Source organism: Homarus americanus, unplaced genomic scaffold, assembly GCF_018991925.1.
Source record: "Homarus americanus isolate GMGI-L3 unplaced genomic scaffold, GMGI_Hamer_2.0 scaffold36970, whole genome shotgun sequence".
Lineage (NCBI taxonomy): Eukaryota > Metazoa > Arthropoda > Malacostraca > Decapoda > Nephropidae > Homarus > Homarus americanus.
Genome location: NW_024740094.1, coordinates 2,518,247 through 2,545,270, shown reverse-complemented (window position 1 = coordinate 2,545,270; position 27,024 = coordinate 2,518,247). Strand labels below are relative to the sequence as shown.

Here is a 27,024-nt window from a genome sequence, read left to right as displayed (position 1 = left end):
GTGAGTGTGTGTGACAGAGAGAGCGTGTGTGTGACAGAGAGAGCGTGTGTGTGACAGAGAGTGAGTGTGTGTGACAGAGAGTGAGTGTGTGTGACAGAGAGAGCGTGTGTGTGACAGAGAGTGAGTGTGTGTGACAGAGAGTGAGTGTGTGTGACAGTGTATGCGTGAGAAAGAGTGAGTGTGAGAGAGAGTGTGAAAGTAAAAGAGAGAAAGTGTGAGAGTGAAAGAGAGAGTGTGTGTGTAAATCAGTCACCCCACACAGATGTTAGGTGAAGACTGACCACAAAGAGAGAGAGAAGGTGACCGAGAGAGTGAGTGAATGTGTCTGCTTCAGTCGCCCTCATAATCCAATTTCAGCTCAGGAAACTGGAGAAAATGGGCCGCCATCGCTTGAGCAATCCAATTACCTCTCAGGAGCACAGAACACGGGGAGCGAACCACATTCTCAAGGGGGTTTTAAAACTCTCTTTCTCTCACGTCTTAACTTAAACTCTCGGGAAGGTGTGTTGGTTTTCAGTGTTGTGTTGTGGGGGTGTGTGGTGGGGGTGGGTGGGTGGGGGGGGGAGTGTGTAGGGGGTGGGGGAGGGGTGTGTGTGTGTGTGTTGTGATTGACTCCTGGTTTGTGGTGGTCGTGGTAATAGTTAGGATTGATAATAGTAGTTGTTGTAGTATAGAACAGGTCATTACCACACCATCAATAAATATACAGGTATAATATCCCTATTTCTTTACTATTAACCAATTTCATGACCCTATTATTTAGATCATGAAATATATTAATAACCAAATTCAGTGTCATTTTTATAATATATAATAGTGGTCCGTGGAAATCAGTTTTTATTTACTTTTTGCCAGTCAAGCTTTAGTGATAATTGAGAAGCTTTGTAACCAGTCAGAGCTTAATGATAAACTGCATTATTGGAACGGTTTGAAATTTGCATATAATTATTATTTTGGGGATTTTTAATTTTTTTTTCGGTGTATTTTTTGTTTGTTTGTTTATTGTTATTGTTGTTGTTGTTATTATTATTGGTATTGTTGTTGTTGTTGTTGTTGTTGGTCCTTAATTATATTTTTTGGTCTCCATGGGTCTTAGGGAACTTGGTGGGGTTGTCTTAGCACTGACCAAAGACCTAAGACCACCACCCCTTCACTACCGCGTTTTTGTGGGTCTTCTTCGGTCTTAGCACAAACCAAAGACCATCCCCTCTTCCCCTACCATCACGGTCTAGGGGAAAACAAAGAAGACTCCCCCAATCTCTTTCACGCCTGGCCACCACCACCGTCCATCACTCGAGGAATAACTTAACGTTGATTGGCTCTTGCTTAAGGAGCCGTTAGCCAATGAAAATCGTCGAGGAAAATGACGTCGGGTGATAGAGTGTTCGTCAGCCATCCAGACAGAATCCGGATTCATTAAAATTCTTACGGGATTTTTTTTTTTTTTTACTCAGTCAAGCAGTGAGAGTGTGAGGGAATAGATAACCAGGTGATCATGAACAAAACGACGGGGAAATGGCGGCCAATATGGCGTAGAAACTGTAATGATACTGTAGATACTTTCTCTTAACCTGTATTTATCTACCTGTTAACAGATAAAAGTTGACGTATTAATCTTTTAGTTTTCTTTTTGGTAATGAAGTTTGGTTACTGAAGTGGGGGGTGGGGGGGTGTTTACCTTGTGTGTGTGTGTGTGTGTGTGATGCCGTGAATACATAAGTGCAGTTACGTAATACACAAACAAACACACACAGTGAAGGCAAGAGGTGGGAGTAACAGTAACATAGGTGTTTTAATGGCTGGGTCATTACCTCCCTCAGGTGTGTCAGAGTGAGTGTTATTACCTGTGTGTGTGTGTGTGTGTCTGTGTGTGTGTGTGTGTGTGTGTGTGTGTGTGTGTGTGTGTGTGTGTGTGTGTGTGTGTGTGTTTTTACCCTAATATCTGAAGTAGATGTCTACTACTACTACTACTACTACTACTACTACTACTACTACTACATGACCCATTACTACCACCACCGTCGCCACTACAGAGAGTTACCAACAACCAACCTTCACCCCCAACACCACTTCCACCACCACAACCACCACCATACTACCACCATCAACCACAACTACCACCATCACCATAACAAGAAGAATGTTAGATTGAATATTATGTGTTTTGGGGGTAATAATGTGTTGAATATTTAGCGCCATATGAACAACTCCTGCTGTGTAGTCGAGAACATGCCCGTTAGGAGATAAGATTGGAAGCCTTGACTGATAACAGATAAGAATTACGTGTTGGTGAGATACGACACAACACACACACACTCGAACACACACGCGTCCGAACACAACCAAAGTAATCTGATATTATTTTTTTTTCTGTGCTAATCGATAAAGTGATTGTAGATCATTTTTGAAGTTGGGATTAGGGATTAGATGAACATTATGTATGATTCTTATACAAATTGTTGATTTAGGGATTGGGGACGTACGTGTGTGTGTGTGTGTGTGTGTGTGTGTGTGTGTGTGTGTGTGTGTGTGTGTGTGTGTAGTCGTTGTATCTCGGGTCAGCAGCTTCGGGAGAGTCGTACGACCCCTTTTATCAGTAGTTCAATTTACGTCGTGGTGACTCAGTCGTGTTGGTGGTAGTGGCAGGTCGTGAGTGAGTTGTGTGTGTGTGTGTCTAACCGTTGACGACCACGCGGGTATAATAGCAACTGGATCATTCTTACGTTAACCGGACCACGTGTGTCAGGCAAACCGGACAGCGCTAAGTGAGACAACTGGGTGATGGCATATAGACCGGGGCAGCGCAACCGGACTGTGACATGTGGACTGGTACATTAACCGGATCGTGCTAAGTGAGATATCCGGATCATGACATACGGACATTAACCGAACAAGACCAGTAACTTACCCCCTGAACAACCGGACTTAAGCAATCTGACCCAACTTAACCGGACTGTGTTAACTGGACTAAGACAAAGAGTTCGTAAGTTAATCCTTCTTCCATTCCCTCCCCCCTTCCCCTCTCTCCCCCCCTCCCCTTCCCTCCCCCCTTCCCTCTCTACCCCCTTTCCTCTCACAAATTCTGGATCCCTTTACCTACGACACACTGATGTCTGGGTAGAAATATAAACAAAATGGCGTAAAATTTGAATCGCGACTGTAAAGTAAAATTAACACGTGTTTTTTATTCATATTTTGGATGGAAAATTGACTTTGTGAATCTTTTGTGAATCGTTTAACACCCAATCCTATAACTGTGAATCTTTTGTGAATCATTAATACCCAATCCTATGACATTTTAGACTATTAACTTACCAATCTTTGTGAATCTGGACGAATCTTTTATTATTGACTCCTAATCTTGTGACTTATTTTTAAAAGACTATATAAACGTTCCAATCAGTGAATATTGGCTCCCAATCTTAGAAGGAGGCGATTGTAAGATGCTTTCACGCTTCACGCCCGATAGTGTGGGAACGGGAAGGATTAACGCGCGGGAAGAAAAGCCGAGAGAATTATAGAAAGAGAAGCGACGGAATGACGAACGAGGAGGAAGTGGGAGAGGTGTGATAATACAGGGAAACGAATGGTGTAGAAAGGAGAAAAATGCGATAAGAGAAGAAAGCGAATGGTGGAGAAAGGAAAAAGTGCGATAAGAGAAGAAAGCGAATGGTGGAGAAAGGAAAAAGTGCGATAAGAGAAGAAAGCGAATGGTGGAGAAAGGAAAAAGTGCGATAAGAGAAGAAAGCGAATGGTGGAGAAAGGAAAAAGTGCGATAATACAGATAAACAAGTGGTGTGGGAAGGAAAAATGTGATAATAAGAGAAAACGAATGATGTGGAAAACGAAAAAAACGATTATTAGAGAAAGAAAGAAAACTTTATAATAAAATAAACAGAATGGAAAGAGGAAAATGCAATAAAAAAAATTCAATTAGAATTTAAGTGAAAAGGAAAGTTTGGAAATAGGATAAATGATAAGAAAGAGAAAGTTTGACAGAGATAGAAAGTTTGATTGAAAACTGTGCCATAGAGAGAGTGAAGTGAGAAAATTTGAGAGAAAGTGGTAAGTTAGAGAAAGTGTTTGAAAAGAAAGTTGAAGAGAAAGAAAATGACACTGGGAAAATAAAGAATGAATTTGGTGTTAGAGTGAAAGTATAGAAGAGAAAGGTTGATGAAATTGATTGTTAGTGAAAGATGAATATTAATAATTTTTAACCAAACTTAAAAGAAAATGATTGTGGGTTCTTGACTTTCATTATTATTATTATTATTATTATTATTATTATTATTATTATTATTGTTATTATTATTATTATTATTATTATTATTATTGTTATTGTTGTTATTATTGTTATTATTGTTGTTGTTGTTGTTATTAAGTGAAATGGTACAATCAACACAACTCAGGCACTTATGTCCTTATTGTTCAGAGCGCCTTCTGTATATTTATTCAACAACATATCTAAAAAAAATTGATAAAAAATAAATAGAATTGAAATAAAAAAAAGTAAAATAAAACAAATAAATCAAAACAAAACAAAAAGCAAAACAAAATAAAAGACAAAAAAAATACAAGACAGGTAATAACAATAACGTGCACCTGGGGGGGGGCAGTAGTGTGCACCTGGGGGGCATTATCGTGCACCTGGGGGGCAGTATCGTGCACCTGGGGGGGCAGTATCGTGCACACCAGAGCATTATCGTGCACCTGGGGGGGCAGTATCGTGCACCTGGGGGGCATTATCGTGCACCTGGGGGGCAGTATCGTGCACCTGGGGGGGCGATATCGTGCACCTGGGGCAGTATCGTGCCTGGGGGGGGGCAGTATCGTGCACCTGGGGGGCAGTATCTCGTGCACCTGGGGGCGGTATCGTGCACCTGGGGGGGCAGTATCGTGCACTATGAGGCGTATCGTGTGCACCTGAAACAATATCGTGCACCGCAGGAGAACAGTAACGTGCACCTGGGGGGGCAGTATCATTGCACCTGGGGGGGCAGTATCGTGCACCTGGGGGGGGGCAGTATCGTGCACCTGAGAGGCAGTATGTGCGCCTATCGTGCACCTGGGGGGCAATAACGTGCACCTTGAGAACGGTATCATTGTGCACCTGGGGGGGTCAGTATCGTGCACCTGGGGGGGCAGTATCGACGCACCTGGTGGGGGGCAGTATCGTGCACCTGGGGGGGGGGCAATAACGTGCACCTGGGGAGGCAGTAACGTGCACCTGGGAGAGACGGTATCGTGCACCTGGGGCAGTAATATGTCAGCGGAACCATCGCCAGAATTTGATGTAGGTTCACACACGGTCTGGTTTAACGAGGAATTAATGCCTCCCTCTTAAATAATTTGCTTGGCTGACCTACTGTGTGTGTGTGTGTGTGTGTGTCTGTGTGTGTGTGTCTGTGTGTGTGTGTGTGTGTGTGTGTGTGTGTGTGTGTGTGTGTGTGTGTGTGTTTTTTTGGAGGTGGGAATTTCATGTAAACTTCAGGTGTGTGTGTGTGTGTGTGTGTGTGTGTGTTTTGGAGGTGGGAATTTCATGTAAACTTCAGGTGTAGGATAAGTTAGGTTAGGTTAGGTACAGCATAAGATCTTCACTACAGACATCAAGAAACGTGTGTCACTGAATGCCCTCACACCCTCTTTCATCTCTTATATTCATAGAAAACGGAGCGTGAGATCATTTACCACGGCCTACTTACCTATATTGTCTCTATATTAAACTAACGTCATGTAATTAATTATATAAGTGTTATATAACGTTGTTGTGGCTGGCATATAACTGAGGTACTGTGATGTAATTAATGTCGTTTAGTTTGTCATTTGATTATTTCTCGCTCCGTTTTTGTGTTAATTTACGTGTTGTAGTGAAGTTAGTAATGGTAGGAATAATGGTAATGCAAGAAATAATAGTAATAATAATAATAATAATAATAATAATAATAATAATAATAATAATAATAATAATACTAATAATAATAATAATAATAATAATAATAATAATAATAATAATAATATGATTTAAGTTTATTAATTACGTGAGAGAATGATAATGGTAATAATGACAACAATAATTATACCACTACTAAAACTACTACTACTACTACTACTACTACTACTACTACTACTACTACTACTACTACTACTACTACTACTACTACTACTACTACTACTAATAATAATAATAATAATAATAATAATAATCTGAAGTGATAAGGATCATTGATGAGCTATACAGGGAAAATTAAGACGAAATACTGAGTTACATAAGGAATATTTAGTCTTAGGAGGAATAATCAAGCACGCAAGAAATATTCAGTCACATAAATAATATCCCGATATTCTTGGGGGAATTTAAGGATCCATAGGGAATATTTAAACTACTCTGGGGGAAGAATTTAAGATAGTGTGGAGGAATATCGAGTATTTTTCCCCCACACTGGAAGGCTGGGGATATTAGGGAGAGAAAGTGAGACGCAGTTTTGTGCAGGACGAGTGTTTGAAAGGTTCCCGAGCTGAAGTGGCCATTTGTGTGTGTGTGTGTGTGTGTGTGTGTGTGTGTGTGTGTGTGTGTGTGTGTGTGTGTGTGTCTTTTTAAGTATTCACGACATTCTGGAGATAAGAGACGGAGGGAGGGAGAGGGAAGGAGGGAGGGAGGGAGTAGAGAAACGGTTCCCTCCTTCAACAAGTAATCAATGTCTTGGCTGAGGGAGGGAGAGAAAACTTTCCTTCCCCCTTTCCTCCTTCCCCTCCTCATCAACCCTCCCTCCTTCATTCCTTCAATCCCTCCCTTCCCCGTTCACCCTTTCCTAACCCCCTTATCTCCCTAGCCCTCTTCCCTCCCTCTCTCCCTCACCCTCCCTCCCTCCCTCATTCCTTCTCACTGCGGGTAAGCCTCAGATTAATCTGGTACAACACGTCCATTACTGAAGATAATCTGTCTCTCACCTGGGGCGACCTTCTCACCTGTAATTGAAAGGAAAATTTTGCTTGTTGTAGTAGTTGTCGTTTATGATGATAGATGTCGCTTTGTGTTTTGTTTGTCATCACTTCATTTGCATACTGACTTGCAGCCACCACCCCTCCAAGGCCCCGGGTTCGATGAGGTTTTTGGAGCCGGATTCACTAGGGTTTTGGGGGATCGGATTCATTGAAGTTTTTTTGGCCCGAATTCATTATGGGTTTGGAGCCGGATTCTCTAAGGTGTTTGGGGATCGGATTCGCTGACCCTACCCTACTTGCGGTAAGACTTATTCTTCGTTATAACACAGGAACTTAATCACATCATAAAACACTCTTAATGCCAGCGTAAACTCCTGTTATATATATCAGCGCGTCATGCATAACAATGAACGTAGATCAGGTCGACATATATAATAAACAATCCTATAATCACAAAGCCACGTTACGTGATGACTCTCTGATTATATGACCATAACACGTGACGTATTATCATAACGTAACGCTTAATTCCCTCACTGTGTCACGTGATTACAATACTTAATGTAACGCGTACTACATGTGTCTTTCATTATAAAACTCAGATACAACACATAACACACACTGTAACAAACATAACACGTAACATATGTGTCTTTCACTATGCAACACAAATGCAACACACATCACATACTTGCAATGAGTGTATCATTACAACACACATATATGCAACTCCACAAGGTGCAATTGCAAGGTGTTACACTAACGACAACACAGCAGACAGTTGCAACACTCATCACCTAGTTGCAATGCACATGTTACATAGTTGCAAAACTGTGATACATAATTAGGACATCATAAGTCACACCTGGAATACAGCACTGATTTATTGTATTGTATTGTATTGTATGATGTGTTCTAGGAATCCGCAATACGAAATAGAATGTAATGTATGTGAGTGTTTGTGTAAGTGTGAGTGTGTGTGTAAGTGTGAGTGTGTGTAAAGTGTAAAGTGTATTTTTATACTATGGGAAAAAGTCCATATTAAAGCGTTGTAAAGATTTTGTTTCTATAGCGTTGTGTTTATATTCCGTAACTAAAGAAAATACGGCGTCAGTTATTGTGACGGTATCAGCAGGCTGTGTCAGAGGCTGCAGTACAAGTCAGTGGAACAGAACTTGCTGTCAGAAGCTGTAGTAGACAGTGTGGTGAAGGAGGAGGAGGAGGAGGGTGATGAAGGAGGGCGTCATGGGGGAGGTGGACAAGAAGTACATGCCCTTCTGGAAGTGGTGGGTCCATCGTAGTGAGTCGACCCCTTCCCTGGACCACAAGACCAACAAACGCACGGCATCAAAGTTCAGCAGAGACAACACCAGCAGCAGCAGCAGCAGACATGTCATGTCCTCGGAGGAGCTCTATGAGAGGCCGAGAGAGAGTGAGAAAGGGGTAAAGTCTACTGAGGAACTCTTCCTCAGATCCCTCGAGGACGGAAACCCATTGGGGAGGACGGACGGGGTAGACGAGGCACTGTCTCCGGAGAGCTACAGACGGTACTCCACCAGTCAGCTGTCAAGGAGGCCGTCTTCTCTCGAACGGACAGTGTCCCTGAGGTCAACGAGAGGTAGAGGGTCGAGGTCAGTGAGCTCCCTGGAGCTGAAGAACGCCTACGCCTCGGGGTTCACACCTCGGGGAGAACACCGAGGTCAGGTGACGCCCACCTCCAGGTATGACTCCCGGGCGAAGGAGAAGACCAGCGGCGGCCACAAGAGGAGGTTAACCCTCGGTCTCGGGAGGCTGAAGCACGACAAGAAGAAGGAGCGGAAGGGAAGCAACGGCAGCAAGACCATTGACTCTGACCCGGCCAGCGCTGGCTACGACACTGTGGACAACAGGTCTCACACTATTGGCGGCAGACATTTTGACTTCGGTGTGGACAAGCAGGACGTGGAGAAGTCTCCTGGGTACGACATCATGACCCCGACGGAGATCTACGAGAAGAGGACGTCCAAGGCTAAATCTGGCAAGGATGGTGACAACGTGGAGACGACTCCTGGCCAGGGGTCAGCCAGCCAGCAAAATGAAACAAATTCTGAACAGATCCGAGAACAGTCGCCAAGTCCTGAGGGAGGAATGTCCACGTCTAACCCGGACACACCAGGAGACAGGTCACAAGACGGAAGTGGCGGAGATTCTTCCAAGAAAGACACCGAGAGAGAGCGATCAGCCTCCGAGCTTACTGCAGAGTCAGTGACCGGGAGAGCCGCGCTGAAAGACAAGGTTGAGAGTGTGAAGACACAGAGCCCTGACATGGACGGTAGCTACTCTGTACCTGGACCACCCCGCCCCATCTATGACACACCGCCGCCTCCCATAGTCGTCGCGGCAACTCGTAAAGCTCGACAAGATGGCGGCGCTACACCCCAACACTCTAAAGAAGTTAGTGGGGAGGTGCAGAAAGTCCCAGAGTCCCCCAGGAGGGAAGGATTTCCAGAGCGGCCCCTCCCGTCACCTCCATCAGCGGACCCTAAACTAGATGAAGCAAAACAATCCTCCGGTGATAGAAGGGGAAGCACAACGCCGGGCAGCACTGTGCAGCACACCGACGTACAGCGGACAAGGAGTGAACAGCCACCAACACCCAAAGTCGTGAAAAAGCATCAAATGGTGAGACGCACCAGAAGTGAGCCCAGGACGCGACGCAGCGACTACCACCCCCTGAACCTGGCGCTCACCAAGACGGACACGGAGGCCATGCAGACAGTCATCGACGACCACTTGATCAAACACAACATTAAGGTGATGAACGAGGCGGGTGTTGACATCGCGGCTCTTCCGCCTCCACTTCATAAACCGGCCATCAAGACTGCTTCTAATGCCTCCACTACTTCCGCCGCCTCCTCGGTGGCGTCTTTCCGCACGAGACCCTCCACCCTGGACCTCCCCAGCCAGGCCGGTAACCAGCCGGTCTCGGGTCTCACCCAGGAGAGGCCCAGTTACGACCCACAATTTTATGGTTCAAGGTCGTCTTCCCTCCGCTCCAAGAGGTCGTCCTTCAAGCCAGCGCCGCCCGTCAGGTCCCCAACGACCAAACTTACGACGGTGGGTCGGCGAGACTCCACCTCGAGTCAGTCCTCGAGTTCTTCCAAGTTATCGACGCCTGGCCAGCAGGTGGTGCGCCGGGCCAATTCCCTCACCTCAGTCTTCATGGTCCAGGATCCCTCGGGCCAGAAGGTGCAGCCGTACGCCGCCGCGGTCGCCACAACCCAGACCTTTAGCCCAACATTTCCTTACCAGGGACCCTCGAGGCCAGGGCTACCCGTCGTGTATCAGTTACCCTCGGCAGCACACACGGCTCCTCCAGGTGGGGCACAACAGCACTTAACACGCCAGACGGCTTCAGAACCTCGTCTTCGTAAAGTACTGGCCCCTGCCGCCGCCCAGGCTATCTTCACATCCATGCCACCGTCAAGAGTGTCGCCTCCAGTGGTAGTCGACGCCGTCCACAAGCCTCGGAGGTGGTCACTAACACTGTCAGACCTCGCCCAGTACCAGCAGGCGACGCTACCATCGCCAGGGAACCACAATCGGCAGCTGAAACAGAGCTCCTTCAGGAACTACCAGCAACATGTGCAGCCATCCAACAGGGGCACCGCCTCCCACCACCTCATAGCTAACCGCGACGTGGCCAGAGTCGCCGTCGGTAACTGGGTCGCCCACCGCTTGGCTCAGTTCCCGCCAGAGATACAGTCGCTGTACATCGGCCACAAGTGGTCGTACAGCAGAGGTCGTTCCCGCCAAGGACGACCTCAGCCAATCATACACGAGGAGGTGGAGGACGAGATGTTTCAAACTCATCCTCCAGTCAGCCCTCACCGCATGCTGAAGGTACAAGAACTTGAGACCTCGAGTGTGATGTGCTGTTGTGTGACGTCTACTGTCTCGTTGTTGGTCTGTCTGTCTGTCTGTTCTTGTTCTCTCTCTCTGTCACCCCTCTTTCACCCCGGCACGTCACTTAGGGATAAGCTTACAGGTGTGTTTGACTTCTATATCCAAGTCAGATCTAATTAAAGCATCAAGAGGGTGGATAAATTACACCTTTGTCTCACCTGTGTTCCCCTCACATAATTATCGTCCGGGTTATTACATTTTAAAGAACACTAACGCAGGTAAACCTAATTTGGCCTTGAGATAAGTTATTTAATTGTGTTGTGTACCTGTCCGGAATACCTGTTTAAAGTTCCTTGTCCTGACTACCTGTCGTGATGTGTGTCGTTGATACCTGTGTAATAAGTGTTGATAGCTGTCTAATATGTGGCGAGGGACTTATGTGGTGAGAATACCTGTCTATACCTGTCCAAAGTAACGTATTAATCAGTTCCTTCTAGCATACAACACCCCCCTATGACGTAAACGTGACGTCACTCAAGCAAACGTGACGTCACTCAAACACACGTGACGTCACCTAGGTAATCTGAAGGCGGGAAGAGAGACTAACCCTCCTCTCTACACTTAGATAACTTATGGGTTATTTAGAGACAGAAAACATCCTTGACAGCACCTGGAGTTGACTGTCTGACTGTCAGTTTAAGTGACTGTCTGACTCAGTTTAAGTGGCTGTACAGTTCCCAGCAGGCGTAAGTCACTGGTCCTCCAAGCTGCCAGCACTAGCGAAATCAACATCGACTGGCGTTCCCTCCACCTGCTATCTCCCTCCCCTCAGTTATGACTCAGGTTTTCAATCGTCGCCAGACGTACCTTCGCCCGTTTTGTATCCGTACTGAGTGTTGGGGTCTGGATTTGAAGACTATATTAGTATGATAATATACCCCCTCCCCCTCCCCCATACCCCTCCCCCCTTCCACACCCAATTTATAACTTTAATCACTATTGATCAAGTTAGTTTTAGTCTTTTCTCAAAATATCAAGACCCTCCCAGACCCTCCCAGACCCTCCAGACCCCCCAGAACCTCCAAGCCCCCCCTCCAACAGCTCGCTCTTGCAAGTGAATGGTTATCGATTTTTTTTACTTCTGCCTATTAGGTAAAATTTCCTCTAATAATACAAGGGGAAAATAGTCCCTACTGCACACGGTTATCTCTCTCTACATCCATAGTGTTTATAGTCGAGCGATCGTGTTTTGTTTTTATCGTGTGTTTACATCCTGAAGAAGGTTTATTGTGCATATACTTTTCTCCTCCGTCTGTGTTGTGGAGTTTATATTTTTCCTGTTGGTATTGTGAACCTTCTGAGACCCTGTTCACGACTGCATGGTGACACGTAAATAATTTAATGTTTATTATTGTTATTATTGTCCTGGTGAAGTGTTATTTTGACTATAAATAATATATATACCTTTTAATGTTATCAATTCCATTCATCAAATCTTTTCAATATATCAGACAGTTTCTCCCACGTATATATAGATAAAATATAGCGGTATGTACTGTGTTCCTTCATAATAATAAGTGATTAATAAATACTTCGTTATCTGGTGTAAAGTACAGTTATTTTATATGTATATACTTGGGGAAATATTTAGTGTATATATAGCGTCTATTTAACCCTTTTTTAACTCTCCTATATCATGGTATAGTTATATAAGAACCTTTTGTCTCGTCTCTTATAAAATCTTTGTATTTAAGTCAGTTTGTGATTTGTTTTCCTTTTAAATTTACATGATTTTGTAAATTTTGTAAATCATGAGGTGTAAATGTGGTTGTGAGGAGTGTTGTTTGTTTACTAATTTACTGTTGTCTTTCTTTCTTCTCTTGCATGTGCCTGACTGACCTACGCCCATCTCTACGTTCACCTCCACGCCCATACCCTCCCACCCACCGCCCACCGCCCATCAACACCACATTATTCCCATTTACCCAATTCTCGTGTGTGTCCTTGTGCCCCCTGTGTACACCTGGTCACACACACACACACACACACACACACACACACACACACACACACACACACACACACACATGTACGTATGCACACTCAAAATATCAGACCAAAAGTTCGAGTGACTCAGATCACTCTGTGGGCGGGCTACGGACAGCCTCGCTGGACCGTTTAGGGCGTAGATCTCACGCCCACCCAGCCGCCCACGCCCACGCCCACACACCCCACTACACCCTGCCCAGGCGCCCACAGAACGCCCAGAGATACAGCCAACCTCAGTCTAAGGTAAGTCCCTAATTAATTACCATAGTTAATTACCTGAGTTAATTACCTTAGTCAGTTACCTTAATTAATCACCTTAGTATCGTGCCGCCTACCTGCGCCCATTGCCTTGTGTCTTCAAATCTGACCTTCAGTAATTAATTCCTCACAAAATATGATCTCTGAGAAATCTGATCATATAACAAAATCCTCGGAAATCTGACTCTCAAAAATCTTGTGTTTTGGAGAAGAAAAAATCTGATATTTCCAAATCCTGTCTTCGAGAAAATCAAGTTATGGACAAATCTGATGCTGTAAGGTAAGTTTTTCGGGATTTTTATTTACAATTTTAACAAAGTATATTTACTGTGTATGATTTTTTTTTTTACATATGATATATAATTCGTATGATTTTGTGGATTATCGCCAACCCGTAAAAGATGGGAGAGATGGGAGAGAAGGAGGGATTCTGGGTAATGATTCTGTGATGGGATTGGCTCATTCATCAACAGTGAGATGACATCATATCCTCCTCTGGCCAATCATTGACTATAACCATGACGTTAGCAGCTGCTTGATGACGTTTTATACCCTAGTTGGCCAATCATCGACTATGTATATATTTATTTACCGTACATATCGAAAACGTCATCAGCGGCTGGATGACGACGTTCCTCATAGCCGGCCAATCCGTGATTTGAATCGATGACGTCAAAGCTACTCCCTAACCAATCACAGATGGGGTACAGTGACGTCATAGCTCTCGAGGAACCAATCACTGTACGAGTGGCTGATCACCTGACTATGATAGATTGAGAGCCTATGTGATCAAGTCCATTTTTTCGGTGTGAGAGAGAGAGAGAGAGAGAGAGAGAGAGAGAGAGAGAGAGAGCAGCATGTCTTAGTATCTGGATGAAAAAAAAACTGCAGAATTTCAGATATGATCGACTTAAAAGCGCTGACGAACGCTCAGGAAGATTCCATTAAAAAATTCCTCTCCACGAACGCGTCTCATCTGAGCCTCGGGACCTGGTGCAAAAGTGTTCAGTTTTTTTATCAATTACAATGATTCTCTGAGTGATGGCCCGTGTGGAGGATTAATAGACAGGTGTGGAGAGTAATTAGTAGGGTATAATGATGACAGGTAAGGTGTGTGTGTGTGTGTGTGTGTGTAAGGTAATTTAAGTTATGTGTGTGTGTATGTAAAAGCAGATCTCTCTCTCTCTCTCTCTCTCTCTCTCTCTCTCTCTCTCACACGGTGTAAACATTTATCTAGAGGCTCTTAAACATCCTCGTCAGACTAAACACTGACTCAAACATTACTGCTTCAGGTGTGTGTGTGTGTGTGTGTGTGTAAGGTAGCATGACAAATACTGCCATAATCTTCCTGAATTGACTCAAACACACACACACACACACACACACACACACTACACACACACACACACACACACTGTACACGTCTCCCTCCTGCCTCAGAGAGCGACCCTGTGATTGTACTGTCATTATCTATAATTATATCTTTGCAAAAAAACACACACGCATACATACACAAACATACACATAAAGCCAATTATACGTACATTCACACGTATATAGCAAGTAATCACACGCACTTATGTACGTATAAAGACACGCACATGTACAATTAGAAATAATGGACACACACACACACACACACACACATAAACGCCTCAAACCATCGTGTGTGTGTGGTGGTGGGGGGGGGGAGGCAGTAATTCAGTGTTGACAAGTACACCCTCAACGCCTTACTGTGCATCTTCTCCTTGAAACCAGTAGCGCTCAAGTGGCACTCAAAACCCCTGATCCATATTGTTCCCTTAAGTGTGAGTCATAGAGCGCTAAAATCAATCAAGGATCACCTAACCTAAACCTAACCTAAACCTAAACCTAAACCTAACCTAAACCTAACCTAAACCTAACCTAAACCTAACCTAACCTAAACCTAAACCTAAACCTAAACCTAAACCTAAACCTAAACCTAAACCTAAACCTAAACGTAACCTAACTTAACTTATAAATTGATGGAAGATATTTACCAGGTGTGAACTATGACGTGTGTACAGGTGATACTACACACCTCACCACACCTTACCTGTGTTTGTTTGTTCCCACCATTGACAACATACAGGTATAAAATTAATGTCCACACACACACACACACACACACACACACACACACACACACCTCCATGCCTTCCCCCTAACTATAAAACCATTTTGTGTTAAACGACAAAGATAAATACAATAATAATAATAATAATAATAATTTCAACTATCCTTCACATACTTCACGTGGCCAAAACTCTTCCCACAAAACAATTCTAATTTATACAAGTGAGGAAAAAATACCTTGTTGGGCGGCTTGACTCTCCTGGTTCACTGTGTCTTGGCTCTGAGGAACGAGAACAATTGCACTCGAGCTGGGTAGGAATTCACGCTGGCTCCCCCTCCCCCCCTTCCCCCCTCCCTCCCTGAAATATACGTCACGTGTAGAGGTTAACTAGTGGCAGTATGTATGTATGTATGTATGTATGTATGGATGTATGTATGTATGTATGTCTCTTATATACATACATGCTGATTGAGGAAAGAAAATATACTGAGAGTTTACAAAGAGAAAAAACGTTGAATAGTTTAAAGATAAGAAATACAATGAAAGCGTAGCGAACAGAGAGAGGGGGAGAGATAGAGAGTCATTGGACCACTTGATATAAATTGATGACTGGGAGAAGAGGAAGGAAGGAAGGATTAATGACCTTAAAAGATGGAAATAAATTGTGGGTGAGGAGAGAGAGACACTAGCCAACAGTAATATAAGGTCTGAATTAACATGTTACTCTAGAGTCTCAGAACAATTGAAACGCCATTTTACTTCTGAGAACCACAACGAAGACAACAAAGATGGCGTCAATGTTACACAGAGACTCGACCAAAACACAAGGTTACGTCTCCAGGTTAAGACACAAACACTCAAGATGGTTTCTCAATTGGTCTGAGACTCTAGTTTGCTCACGAGCCCTCCCTCCCCCCCTCCCTCCCCCTCCTCCCCTTCTCCCCCTCCCTCCTTCCCCTCCTCCTCCCCCTCCTCCCCCCCTGCTCCCCCCCTCCATTCGTGATTTAGGTGAAAAAAGGTGAAAGTGGTAATCTTTTGAAAATCCACTATTAGAGGTGATTAGGTGATTAGGAGAGAGAGATTAGGTGATTTGAGGGATTAATGGCAGTTTTTGTTTCGGGTGAGGCGTGAGTCTCCTCCTGATTAGTGGATTACTGGATGGGTGGGAGGTGGTGGATAATGTGTGAACACGGTGGTGGTGATGAACAAGTTTGAACACGGTGGTGAACAAGTGCAGGCCAACACAGGTCAGAGAATCGATCAATTTAGCCGGAGATCTCATTATAATACCAATTTAAAAAAAAAGTAAACTATTCCTGTAACATTTAGCATTTATTAACCTAACCTAACCAAAAGTACTGCTGTTTTATATTTCGTCTGCTCGTTAGAACACATTAACATTGGTGACTTATTCAGAATATTACGTCACTCCCCTATCAGTAATAATTTATCTACGATTATTTTACACCAATCACTTAATAGATACTTAAAACAAATATTATGTAACCTATTTTTATTAATTGGCTTATCTAAATTATTGTGTATTATGAATTTATGTGTTATAATGACGTGTATATAATAACAGCTTCTTAAATAAGTCTTTCTGACATTCACTAAATTCGTAATATACTTCTCGAAATATATTAAAATTACATTATATTTTTCAACGTATAAGCAGAATGACTAAAATAAAATTAAATATACCTGTACCGTATTTTAGTTTACATTACGTTCACCAAAGAGAATGTACGGTAGTGTGCCGTGTGGAAGGACTGTTCACTAGTTCAGCCACTTCAGTGTTTACCACAAGAACCAACAGCTGCGCGTCCTGCTGTCATCGGGGTAGACAGTATCTTGTTTTGCCTGTGTTTATTTGTGTTTTATAGCTAAACAACATTATAAACACTGTTGACATTAAACCAGAAGTATCAACAGTGAGTGAAGACTTTATTGATGTGTAAAACAATAACAGTTGAAGAGGAATTATGAGGATATTGAAGAGTTTATGAGTGTAAATGTGAGTGACTCCGCCGGGTGATAAGTGAGGTAAGCCTTGTTTGACATATTGTAAGGCTTTATGATGCTCAGTGTCCTTCGTGTTATGTATTTATTGTTATTATAAGACTCTGAGGGGGAAGATGGCCTTATAACTCAATCTTCTTACGAATCCAAACTAGTTTTATGATGAATTTAGCGTAAAGTATTGGTAAGACGGGAGAAGCAAGTCGATGGTTTAAAGCCCTGAAGGGTTAACACATTTCGTTGACTTTAATATTTCTGTCATGGCTAAGAAGATAATTGATGGTTAATATTAGTTATAAAATAACCGAGATAAAGTTAAGATACTCTATTCCTTAAGTGGCGTATATATGTGTGTGTATCTGAATATGTGTATGTGTGTGTATGTGTGTGTGTGTGTGTGTGTGTGTGTGTGTGTAAACGATACTTCAACAAAACTACGCGTCAAACATTCACTCTTTTAGTTGGTTCCTCTGAGTATTTGATTTCAATTAACTGTCTCCCAAAAATTACCGAAGACTCGCTAAAAAAAATTACACTTGTTATTTTTTGCTGTTATTGTGATTACATCTTGAGAGACCAAACGCCGTCTTGTCATTACCTAACTCTGTTTTACTTGGTCGTGTGGAGGTAAATAACGTCTTTGTAAATGATCTTAGAGGCCAATAACGTTTTAAATCACCATTATTGTTATTACTTGTACTGAGAATAATAACACGCTAGATGACGTTATTTATAGCAGTGTTCTTGTTGACATAGAGGCCAGTTAATCACCTTATTTGAGTATTGTAATTGTTAAAAGAAAGCTTCCCCCTACCCCCCCCCTCCTTATTTTCGACTCGGTAATTGGTCCGTACAACGAGGAGGCAGGTAATTGGTTGTCTCATTAACTACCCAATTGGAGTTTTTATTTATTTTTCATTTGTATTTAAGACAGAGGCTTCTAACCCTTCGTCTTCCCCCTTTATCCCCCCTCCCTCCTCCCTCACCCTCCCCCCCCTCACCCCTCCCTCACCCCTCCCCCCTCCCTCACCCCTCCCCTCCCTCACCCCCTCCCCTCCTCCTCACCCACCTCCTCCTCACCCCACCTCCCCTCCTCCCTCACCCCTCACCTCCCCTCACCCCTCCACCCCCCCCTCCCCTCACCCCCTCATCCTCCTCCCCCTCACCCCCTCCCTCCCCCTCATCCCCTCCCTCCCCCCCCCCTCCCTCCTCCTCACCCTCACCCCCCTCCCTCACCCCACCTCCCTCCCTCCACCCCTCCTCACCCCCCTCATCCTCCTCCCTCACCCCCTACACGTCATGTCTCCTCTTCATCACTCGAATGCAGTCAACTTTGTTTATTTACATTACGATAATTTTTTGAATTTCTTATAAGGTCAAGGTCAAGGTTCTTATTTCACCCTACTACTACTACCATCACCACTATTACTACCATCACCACTACCACCACCCACCACCACCACCACCCACCACCACCACACCACACCACCACCACCACCACCACCACCACCACCACTACCATCACCACCACCACCACCACCAATTACCACCACCACCACCACCACCACCACCACCACCACCACTACCACCACCACTACCACCACTCCACCACCACCACTACCACCACCACCACCACCCTCACCACCACCACCACCACCACACCACCACTACCTACACCACCACTACCACATCACCACCACCTCACCACCCACCACCACCACCACTACTACCACCACCACCACCACCACTACTACTACTACCACCACCACCACCACCACCACCACCACCACTCACCACTCACCACCACCACCCACCACCACCCACCACCACCACCACCACCACCGCCGCCGCCGCGTGACCTGACACCCCGCTCCAGTGTAGTCTGAGTTTATTTACACTTTTCATAATATTTTCCGGTCAATTAGCCTTTTGATTCAGCTCCTGTGTTGTTGTTTTGATGGACACAAATGGTCGTGGGGGGTGAGGTGAGGGGTGGGGGTCGTCTCTAGGGAATTTAGGAGCAATTACGACCAATATAGGCCATTTTAATAGCCTATTCTCTTTCCTCCTACCCCCTCCTACCCCCTCCTCCCATCCTCCCCTACCCTCCTCCCACCTCCCAGTGTATTTCAAAGCAGATTTGCATCGCATTAAAACCATTTTCTCGCCCACATTTTTTATAATAACCCGCCAGAGTTATTTGGTTGTACACAAGACGAGCCAAATTATCCCATTTTTCCCGCCAGATTAGTTTTGTGATCTCTTAAAAATGGCGCCTCAGAATTTTTTTTAATGGCGTGTTGAATGATTTTTTATTTAGTGGTGCTTGAGGGGTTTTTATAATGGTGTTTAAATGTTTTATTTATATATAATGGTGCTAATGAGGTTTTTAATATGTTCGTTCAAAGGTTTTTGCATCTGTGCTTATAGGAGTTTTTAATGGCGTTTTATTTGATACTCCAGGGAAAGTTTTTTTTACAATGATCTTTAGATTTTATTTTATTGGTGCCTCAGTGATGGTTCTTAGTGGCGTTCAGAGCTCAGTATAAAGTAGTTAGTGGTTTACCTAGAGCCCCCACCCCCTCCCCATGTTAAAACCAGGAGTACAAGGGAAGGTTTTTATCACCAAATAAAACCAACCGAGGGAATGAGTTTAATGGTTTATCAGATCACCTTAAACCCGGCGCTCAAAAAATGAATAATAAGCGCCATCATAGAGCCCACTAAACTAGCGCTCAAGGGAATGATTTGTTATATTTTAATTCGTAACACACACACACACACACACACACACACACACACACACACACACACACACACACACACACACACACACACACACACACACACACACATCCGACAGTGAGCTAACTAAAGCAGATCTCGCCTTTGCGGGTACACTGTGTGGTCTTGAGACAGTGAGCGCGCACACGCACACGCACAAAGAGAGAGAGGGGGAAGGGGGTGTAGGTAGGTAACTGATTCGGCCATATCACCAAAACTCACCCATCCCCACCACCCACCCATCTCCATCACCCACCCATCACCCATCACCCACCCATCACCCACCCATCACCCACCCATCTCTAAGTCTCACCTGCGTCTCCTCAATCTGTCTCTCGCGGTATAAAGCTCCAAGAGGTTTAAATTGTCTCGCGGGCAAATTATAATTATCATGGAAAGATCGTTTGTCTCCCGGCAGCATCCCTGAAAAAATGTGGAAGAGTTACATAAAGTTTGTTGTCTCTTACCGGTGTGAGGATGAACAGACAGGCAGACGGACGGTGATTAACAGACAGAGAGAGAGAGAGAGTGCTGGACCACCCTTTACCAACACCATACTCTCTCTCTCTCTCTCTCTCGAACCAGGTGTGTGTGTGTGTGTGTGTGTGTGTGTGTGTGTGTGTGTGTGTGGAGGTTATAAGAGTGTTTGTGTGTGATCGTGTGTTTGTTGGAGGAGAGACAAAGTGTTTGTGATGAGGATTTGATCAACACAAACACTACAGAGAGACGCTACCATATATAAATCTATAGTGTATATATATATATTATTTATGTAGAATGTTTATAATGGACGTTTGTTAAGGCTATTTTATTGGCTATTAATAATATAGAACACGTGGCAGGTCTAATTACCGGGGTTATATATTATCCGGAACCCAGTTACTACCCCGGTATTGTGAAAGAGAGAGAAGGGGGGGGGGTGTAGAGCTAAAAGAGAGATAGAGAGAGTTGGAGGGAGAGGTATAGATAATAAGAGAGAGAGAGAGAGAAATATAGAGAAAAAGAGAGAGAGAAAGGGTGGAGGGAGGACAAGGCTTGACCTCCAGGGAAATAAGGGTTGACTGTACACCCGACCTCATTACCGTAGTGTAGGAAGTGTTGTGGCTCTCTCTCTCTCTCTCTCTCTCTCTCTCTCTCTCTCTCTCTCTTTCTCTTGAGAGTGAGAGAGGTGAGGGGTGAGATATACACCATAGGTCACCGTAGGTCATAACTCTTCACCCACGATATATGCCCGTCCCTAACCTTGTATGACCTGACACGTGTGACCCCTAGAGAGTGAGAGAGAGTGCCAGGTCGTTCCTTGTCTCTCCTGCATTGACCTTTCACCTTTAACACCACCCTTCATGTGACCTCTGACCTCTGATCCCCGTTACAGTGCCACGCCGACCTTTTGACCTAATCGTCCAGGCGCTGTGAACTTTGACCTAGCGTTGTGACCCTTGGCATTGACCTCTTAAACTTTTGAACTTCGCCCCAGTGCCTCCTTGACCTTTTGACCTTCTCGTTGAGGGGATCGATGACCTTGGTGGACACGGTGGGCGCCTGACGTAAATGACACTTGACCTCTAATGTTTTCCGTTCGCTTTTAGTGTCACCTTTGACCTTTTTGACTTATTCATGTTAGACCAGCAAATTTGACCCTGACGTGTCGTGTGACCTCAGAGCGTGGTGTGACGTCATTTTAGGGAGTTGTGACCTCTGACCCCAACGTGACCTCCAAGCTCTGTTTTTTCTCACATTGACCTCGCACATAACCTCACTGTGACCTCGTGTACTCGGATGGCGACCCCTTATTCTGAGAGAGAGAGAGAGAGAGAGAGAGAGAGAGAGGGAAGGTGAGCGAGTAACTGAGACTAGGATGAGGAGGGGTGGGCGGGAGGAAGGAGGAGGAAGAAGGAAGGAGAAGGAGGAGGAGAAGGAAGGAGGAGGAGGAGGTCGGTATTACCATGGAGCCTTGGGTAGCTGCTGTCAGGAATAAGCTCCTTTATTTCTGGCTGGAACAAGAGGAGGCCAAGTGTGTGTGTGACCTGAAGAATTTTTTACCTCCTTGTAAGATGTTTTCCCCCCTCCTATTTTCCTCCTATTCCTGCTCCTCTTCTTCCTCCTCCTCCTCCTAGGTCTTCATCCTCATTCTCTTCCTCCGCCCACCACCTCCGCCCACCTCACCTAGTGTATACAATGGTGTTAAGACTGTGTTAAAGTGATTGCTGTGTTGAATTGGCTGGAGGGGTAATCTGTACTGGATGCTAATGAGGCTATTGTGGATACTCGAGGTTAGTTATGCTAGTAAGGTATACACTGAGAACTTAGTTGAACAGGTGAATTAGTTGTACAGTACAGGTGAGTTAATTGTACAGTACAGGTAAATTAATTGTACAGTATAGGTGATCTACCCATATTTTAGAGGCTCGTAGCTCCTAATTTATCAAAATCTAATTCAAAATCCCCCGGAATTACTAGGCAGCTTCGTCAAAAATCAAAGAAGTTTAAAAATGGTTCTTATTAACGGGGGAATGGCCGTGAATGCCTCAATATTTAACTCAAATTGACTCTAAAAAATGGAAGCAAAAGGCCAGGTCAACTTGTGAGGGATTAATTATGTAGATCAAAGCGTTACGTCACATTAAAGTGGGATCAGACGGAAGCAAGTGATTTTACCCCAGCGGTGTTACTCCTCCACCAATCAGAACCGAGAGAACCAGTGACGTCATGTAGTTAGAGGTATTTGATTGGTTGGGTTGATGAGGGTTGTGGTGTTAACTCGTGTTGTAGGTTTTTTATGTTTTCCACCAATCACAAGCAAGAGGGCCAGTGACGTCATGGAGGTAAAATATAATGTTGTAGTGACATTTTTATTTTGTACTTTTTATTTATTTTTATTTAAATTTTTATAGAATTTTTAATCATGTTTTATTGACGATTGTTGTTGTTGTTGTTGTGGGTGTTGAGGTGTTGTAGGTGTGTTGTGAGGTGTTGAGGGTGTTGAGGGTGTTGTGAGTGTGTTGAGGTGTTGTGAGGGTGTTGAAGGGTGTTGTGAGGTGTTGTGAGTGTGTTGTGAGGTGTTGAGGGTGTTGTGAGTGTGTTGAGGGTGTTGTGAGAGTGTGTTGAGGGGTGTTGTAGGGTGTTGAGGGTGTTGTGAGTGTGTTGAGGGTGTTGTGAGGGTGTTGGGGTGTTGTGAGGGTGTTGAGGTGTTGTGGTGTGTTGTGAGGGTGTTGTGAGTGTGTCCGCAGGTTGTGGGTGTTGAGGTGTTGTGAGTGTGTTGAGGTGTTGTGAGTGTGTTGAGGTGTTGTGAGTGTCCGCAGGTTGTGGTGACAGGTAACAGCCGATGACGGACTGGTGATGAAGATTTCCAATGGTGGTGTTATGACGCAGCTGAGGGGGAAGAAGGGGAGGGAGAGGTGAGGGAGGAAGAGGGGAGGGAGAGGTGAGGGGAGAGGAAGAGGGGAGGAGAAAGTTATGTAAGGGAAGGTTGAGGGAGGAAGGGAAGTAGAATGAGGGGAGAGAGGAGGAGGTAAAGTGAAAGTGTAAGGGAGAGAAGAAGGGAGAGGGAGAAATGGGATAAAGAAAGAAGAAGGAGGTAAAGTGAGGGGAATTGGAATGAGGGTGAGAAAAATGTAATTCTCTCCTCTCTCTCCTCTCTCTCTCTCCCTCTCTCTCTCTCTCTCTCTCTCTCTCTCTCTCCCTCTCTCTCTCTCTCTCTCTCTCTCTCTCTCTCTCTCTCTCTCTCTCTCTCTCTCTCTCTCTCTCTCTCTCTCACACCTCTGTTTCATGACTGTTTGTCTCTTCTCTCTTTCTCACTGTTTTTCTTTCCTTCTCTCACTGTTTACATATTTTTCCTCCAATATTTACTCTCCTTCGTTGTTTCTGTTGTTCCAGGTTTATTCGTTGTTTACCTCTTCTGTTTACGTTTACTCTATGTATCACCTTTTATTCTTTATTTATTTATCATGATTCTCTTTGTTTCTCTCCTTCATTATGACTTTTTCCTCTTTTGTTTACATATTCTCCAAGTCTGTTTATCCTTTATCTCTCTCTTCCTTTGTTTTCCCTCCCTTTATCCACTCCTCTATTGCCTCCATCATCATCTCTGTTTACTCTCCGTGTTGTTTACTTTATGGCCTTTTTGAGTTGTTTGTCTTTTAAAGTCCTTCTATGGTGAACATTCTGCTAATTACATTGTTTACATTCAGTGCTGTAGTGGTTCACTTGACCTGTGTGTGTGTGTGTGTGTGTGTGTGTGTGTGTGTGTGTGTGTGTGTGTGTGTGTGTGTGTGTGTGTGTGTGTGTGTGTGTGTGTGTGTGTGTGTGTGTGTGTTTGTTTGTTTGCCTCTTAATCGTCAAGTGTTTACCTGTGTTTAGTGTATTGTTTGTTCCTGAGTGTTGAGTACCTGTTGATGACACACACACACACACACACACACACACACACACTCACACACACACACACACACACACACACACACACACACACACACACACACACACACACACACTACTCTCCCCTCTCATACGTGCTCACCCTGCCCACTTCACGCTATCCCCTCTCCTCCTCTCCCTCTCCTCCATCTCCCGTGTTTACCTCCCATCGCCTCCCTCCCATCCCCTACCCCCACCCCATTTCTCCTTTTCCCTCTCATTCTCTCCTCCCCTCTCATTCCCTATCCTTCTCATTCCTCACCCCACTCCTTCTCCTTCCTTCACGTACCCTTGGCCAGTTATAAAATGGAACAGAATATTTTGGTGTCTCAAGGCATAGATTAGCTGAGTGGATGAACATAGCACAGCATAGAATAGCTTAGCATAGCTTAGATTAACATAGCATAGATTAACATAACATAGCATCGATTTAGAGTTAATAAGAGCCATTCATTAAGTTGTTTCTATGACTTTCACCGCTTTAATATAATCCTTTCACCACAAGAAAAAGTTAGTAGGGTCTATCGTAGAGTATTTCCTGTTTTGTGTCCCCCTACCCCCCCCACCCCCCCACCTGTTTTCTTTTTCAGGGAGGGGGGGGAGGCTAGGCTGATCTGGGTAGGAGGGACGGAAAGGATGTTTGGATCTGACGTATCAATTTGCCGTGTGTTGTGGTGTGGTTAGGCCTAAGAGGGAGAGAGAGGGAGGGAACAACTCTACGGACATACCAACAAACATTTCACTTGGTTTATAAGGTATCTAACCCCCGGTGTGGTGAGAGTGTGTAAGGGTGGCGAGGGTATACACACACACACACACACACACACACACACACACACACACATGCACATCTATATTTCTACCCTTAAAAGCCATACACCCAACCCACTCTTCCATCCACCCCACCCACCCCACCCCCACCCACAGGCCACCCATAAAAATAAGAAAATAACTCACTATTTTTCCCACGAGAAATATAATCCCTCATCTTTTCCCTCCAGCCTCGCCAGGCAGGAGGGGTGGGTGGATGTTATGCTTAATATGAAAATACCAGCCTGTACCCCTACCCACACCATCCACTTGCCCACACTACCCACCCAACACCCTACACCCACACCACCCACCCACACCCCTACACCCACACCACCCTACACACCTCCACTTATCCACAACATCTTTCATTTCCTACACCACCCTCCATCCACCCATACCACCCCTCCTCCACCCAACCACCAACTTCTCCAACCACCCACCACCCACCCGCCCACCACCCTCCACCCACCACCTCCGCCCACCACCCACCTGCCCACCACCCTCCGTCCACCACCCTCCGTCCACCACCCCTCCGCCCACCCACCCTCCACCCACCACCCTCCGCCCACCACACCCCTCCACCCACCACCCTCCGCCCACCACCTCCACCCACCACCCACTCCACCCACCACCCTCCACCCACCACCCCTCCGCCCACCACCCCCTCCGCCCACACACCCTCCACCCAAACTTTGTTATATATACACCGCCCTCCTCCAAGTTTTAGGTCCGCTCTTTTCCCCACCAATTCTCTCTTGTATTTCTCGACCAAAATCCCTTAACCGACGACCACTGGCAGAACGTGTGTGTGTGTGTGTGTGTGTGTGTGTGTGTGTGTGTGTGTGTGTGTGTGTGTGTGTGTGTGTGTGTGTGTGTGTGTGTTAGTAGTTAGGGTTTAGTGCTTAGTTAGAGAGGTTTGTTACTGTTAATGGCCGCGTCGTTTTAAATGGTCGTTCAGAAGGCGTAGTTGTCGTTTCCCGTACAATAATCAAAACTTTTGGGCGTCCGTTTAAATATTTGTCAGAACATCAGGTGTACAGAGTAATAGTGGACCGTTCAATGAGGGGTATGTGTGCCTATCTGTGTGTATGTATGGTTTTTATTATTATAGTATTGTATATGTATGTAATGTATGTATACCTATAGACTATCAGACATACACTTATGTATGTTTTTGCGTTAGGCTATACAAACTAACAACCTTACACACACACACACACACACACACACACACACACACACACACACACACACACACACACACACACACACACACACAACACACACACACACACACACACACAGGAGGACAGTTAAAAGATCACATTTGTCCTTGGGTGATAAAAAGTTCCGTGGCATCCCTATGGTGAGTGAGTGAGGGAGGAGACGCAGGGAGGCACAGTGAGAGGGAGAAGACTGTTGAGGATGGCAGGAGAATAAAAGGATCTGTGGTTAAAAAAGTAAAATTCTGCTTATTACTGTGAGTGTCTTCATGTTAATTAGTACAAGTAATTATCAAGACTTCATAATCTAAGGCATTGTTAAGATAATTGTCAGAATTTAATATTTTTTTTGAACTTTGAATATCTCTCTCTCTGTTTTGTCACCCTCACCACCACCTACCACCACCACCTGCCACCACCACTCTACCACCACCACTTGCCACCACCACCACCTACCACCACCACTCTACCACCACCACTCTGCCACCACCACTCTGCCACCACCACCTGCCACCACCACTTGCCACCACCACT

General features: G+C 44.8%; 1 protein-coding gene across 23 annotated transcripts in view; it reads left to right on the top strand.

The window, feature by feature from the left end:
* Positions 1 to 7,926: 7,926 nt before the first annotated feature.
* The window catches only part of LOC121875141, a 317,156-nt gene continuing 298,058 nt past the window's right edge, over positions 7,927 to 27,024 (top strand). For 8 of the 23 annotated variants that reach the window (XM_042379535.1, XM_042379547.1, XM_042379541.1 and 5 more), the window contains exons 1-2: positions 7,961 to 10,824; positions 12,943 to 13,119. In XM_042379535.1, coding sequence (XP_042235469.1) covers positions 8,173 to 10,824; positions 12,943 to 13,119 — 2,829 coding nt within the window. In that variant the 5' untranslated portion in view covers positions 7,961 to 8,172. Of the gene's footprint in view, positions 10,825 to 12,942; positions 13,120 to 27,024 lie in introns of all 23 variants that reach the window. The other 15 variants (XM_042379534.1, XM_042379529.1, XM_042379532.1 and 12 more) reach the window with 7 other exon arrangements.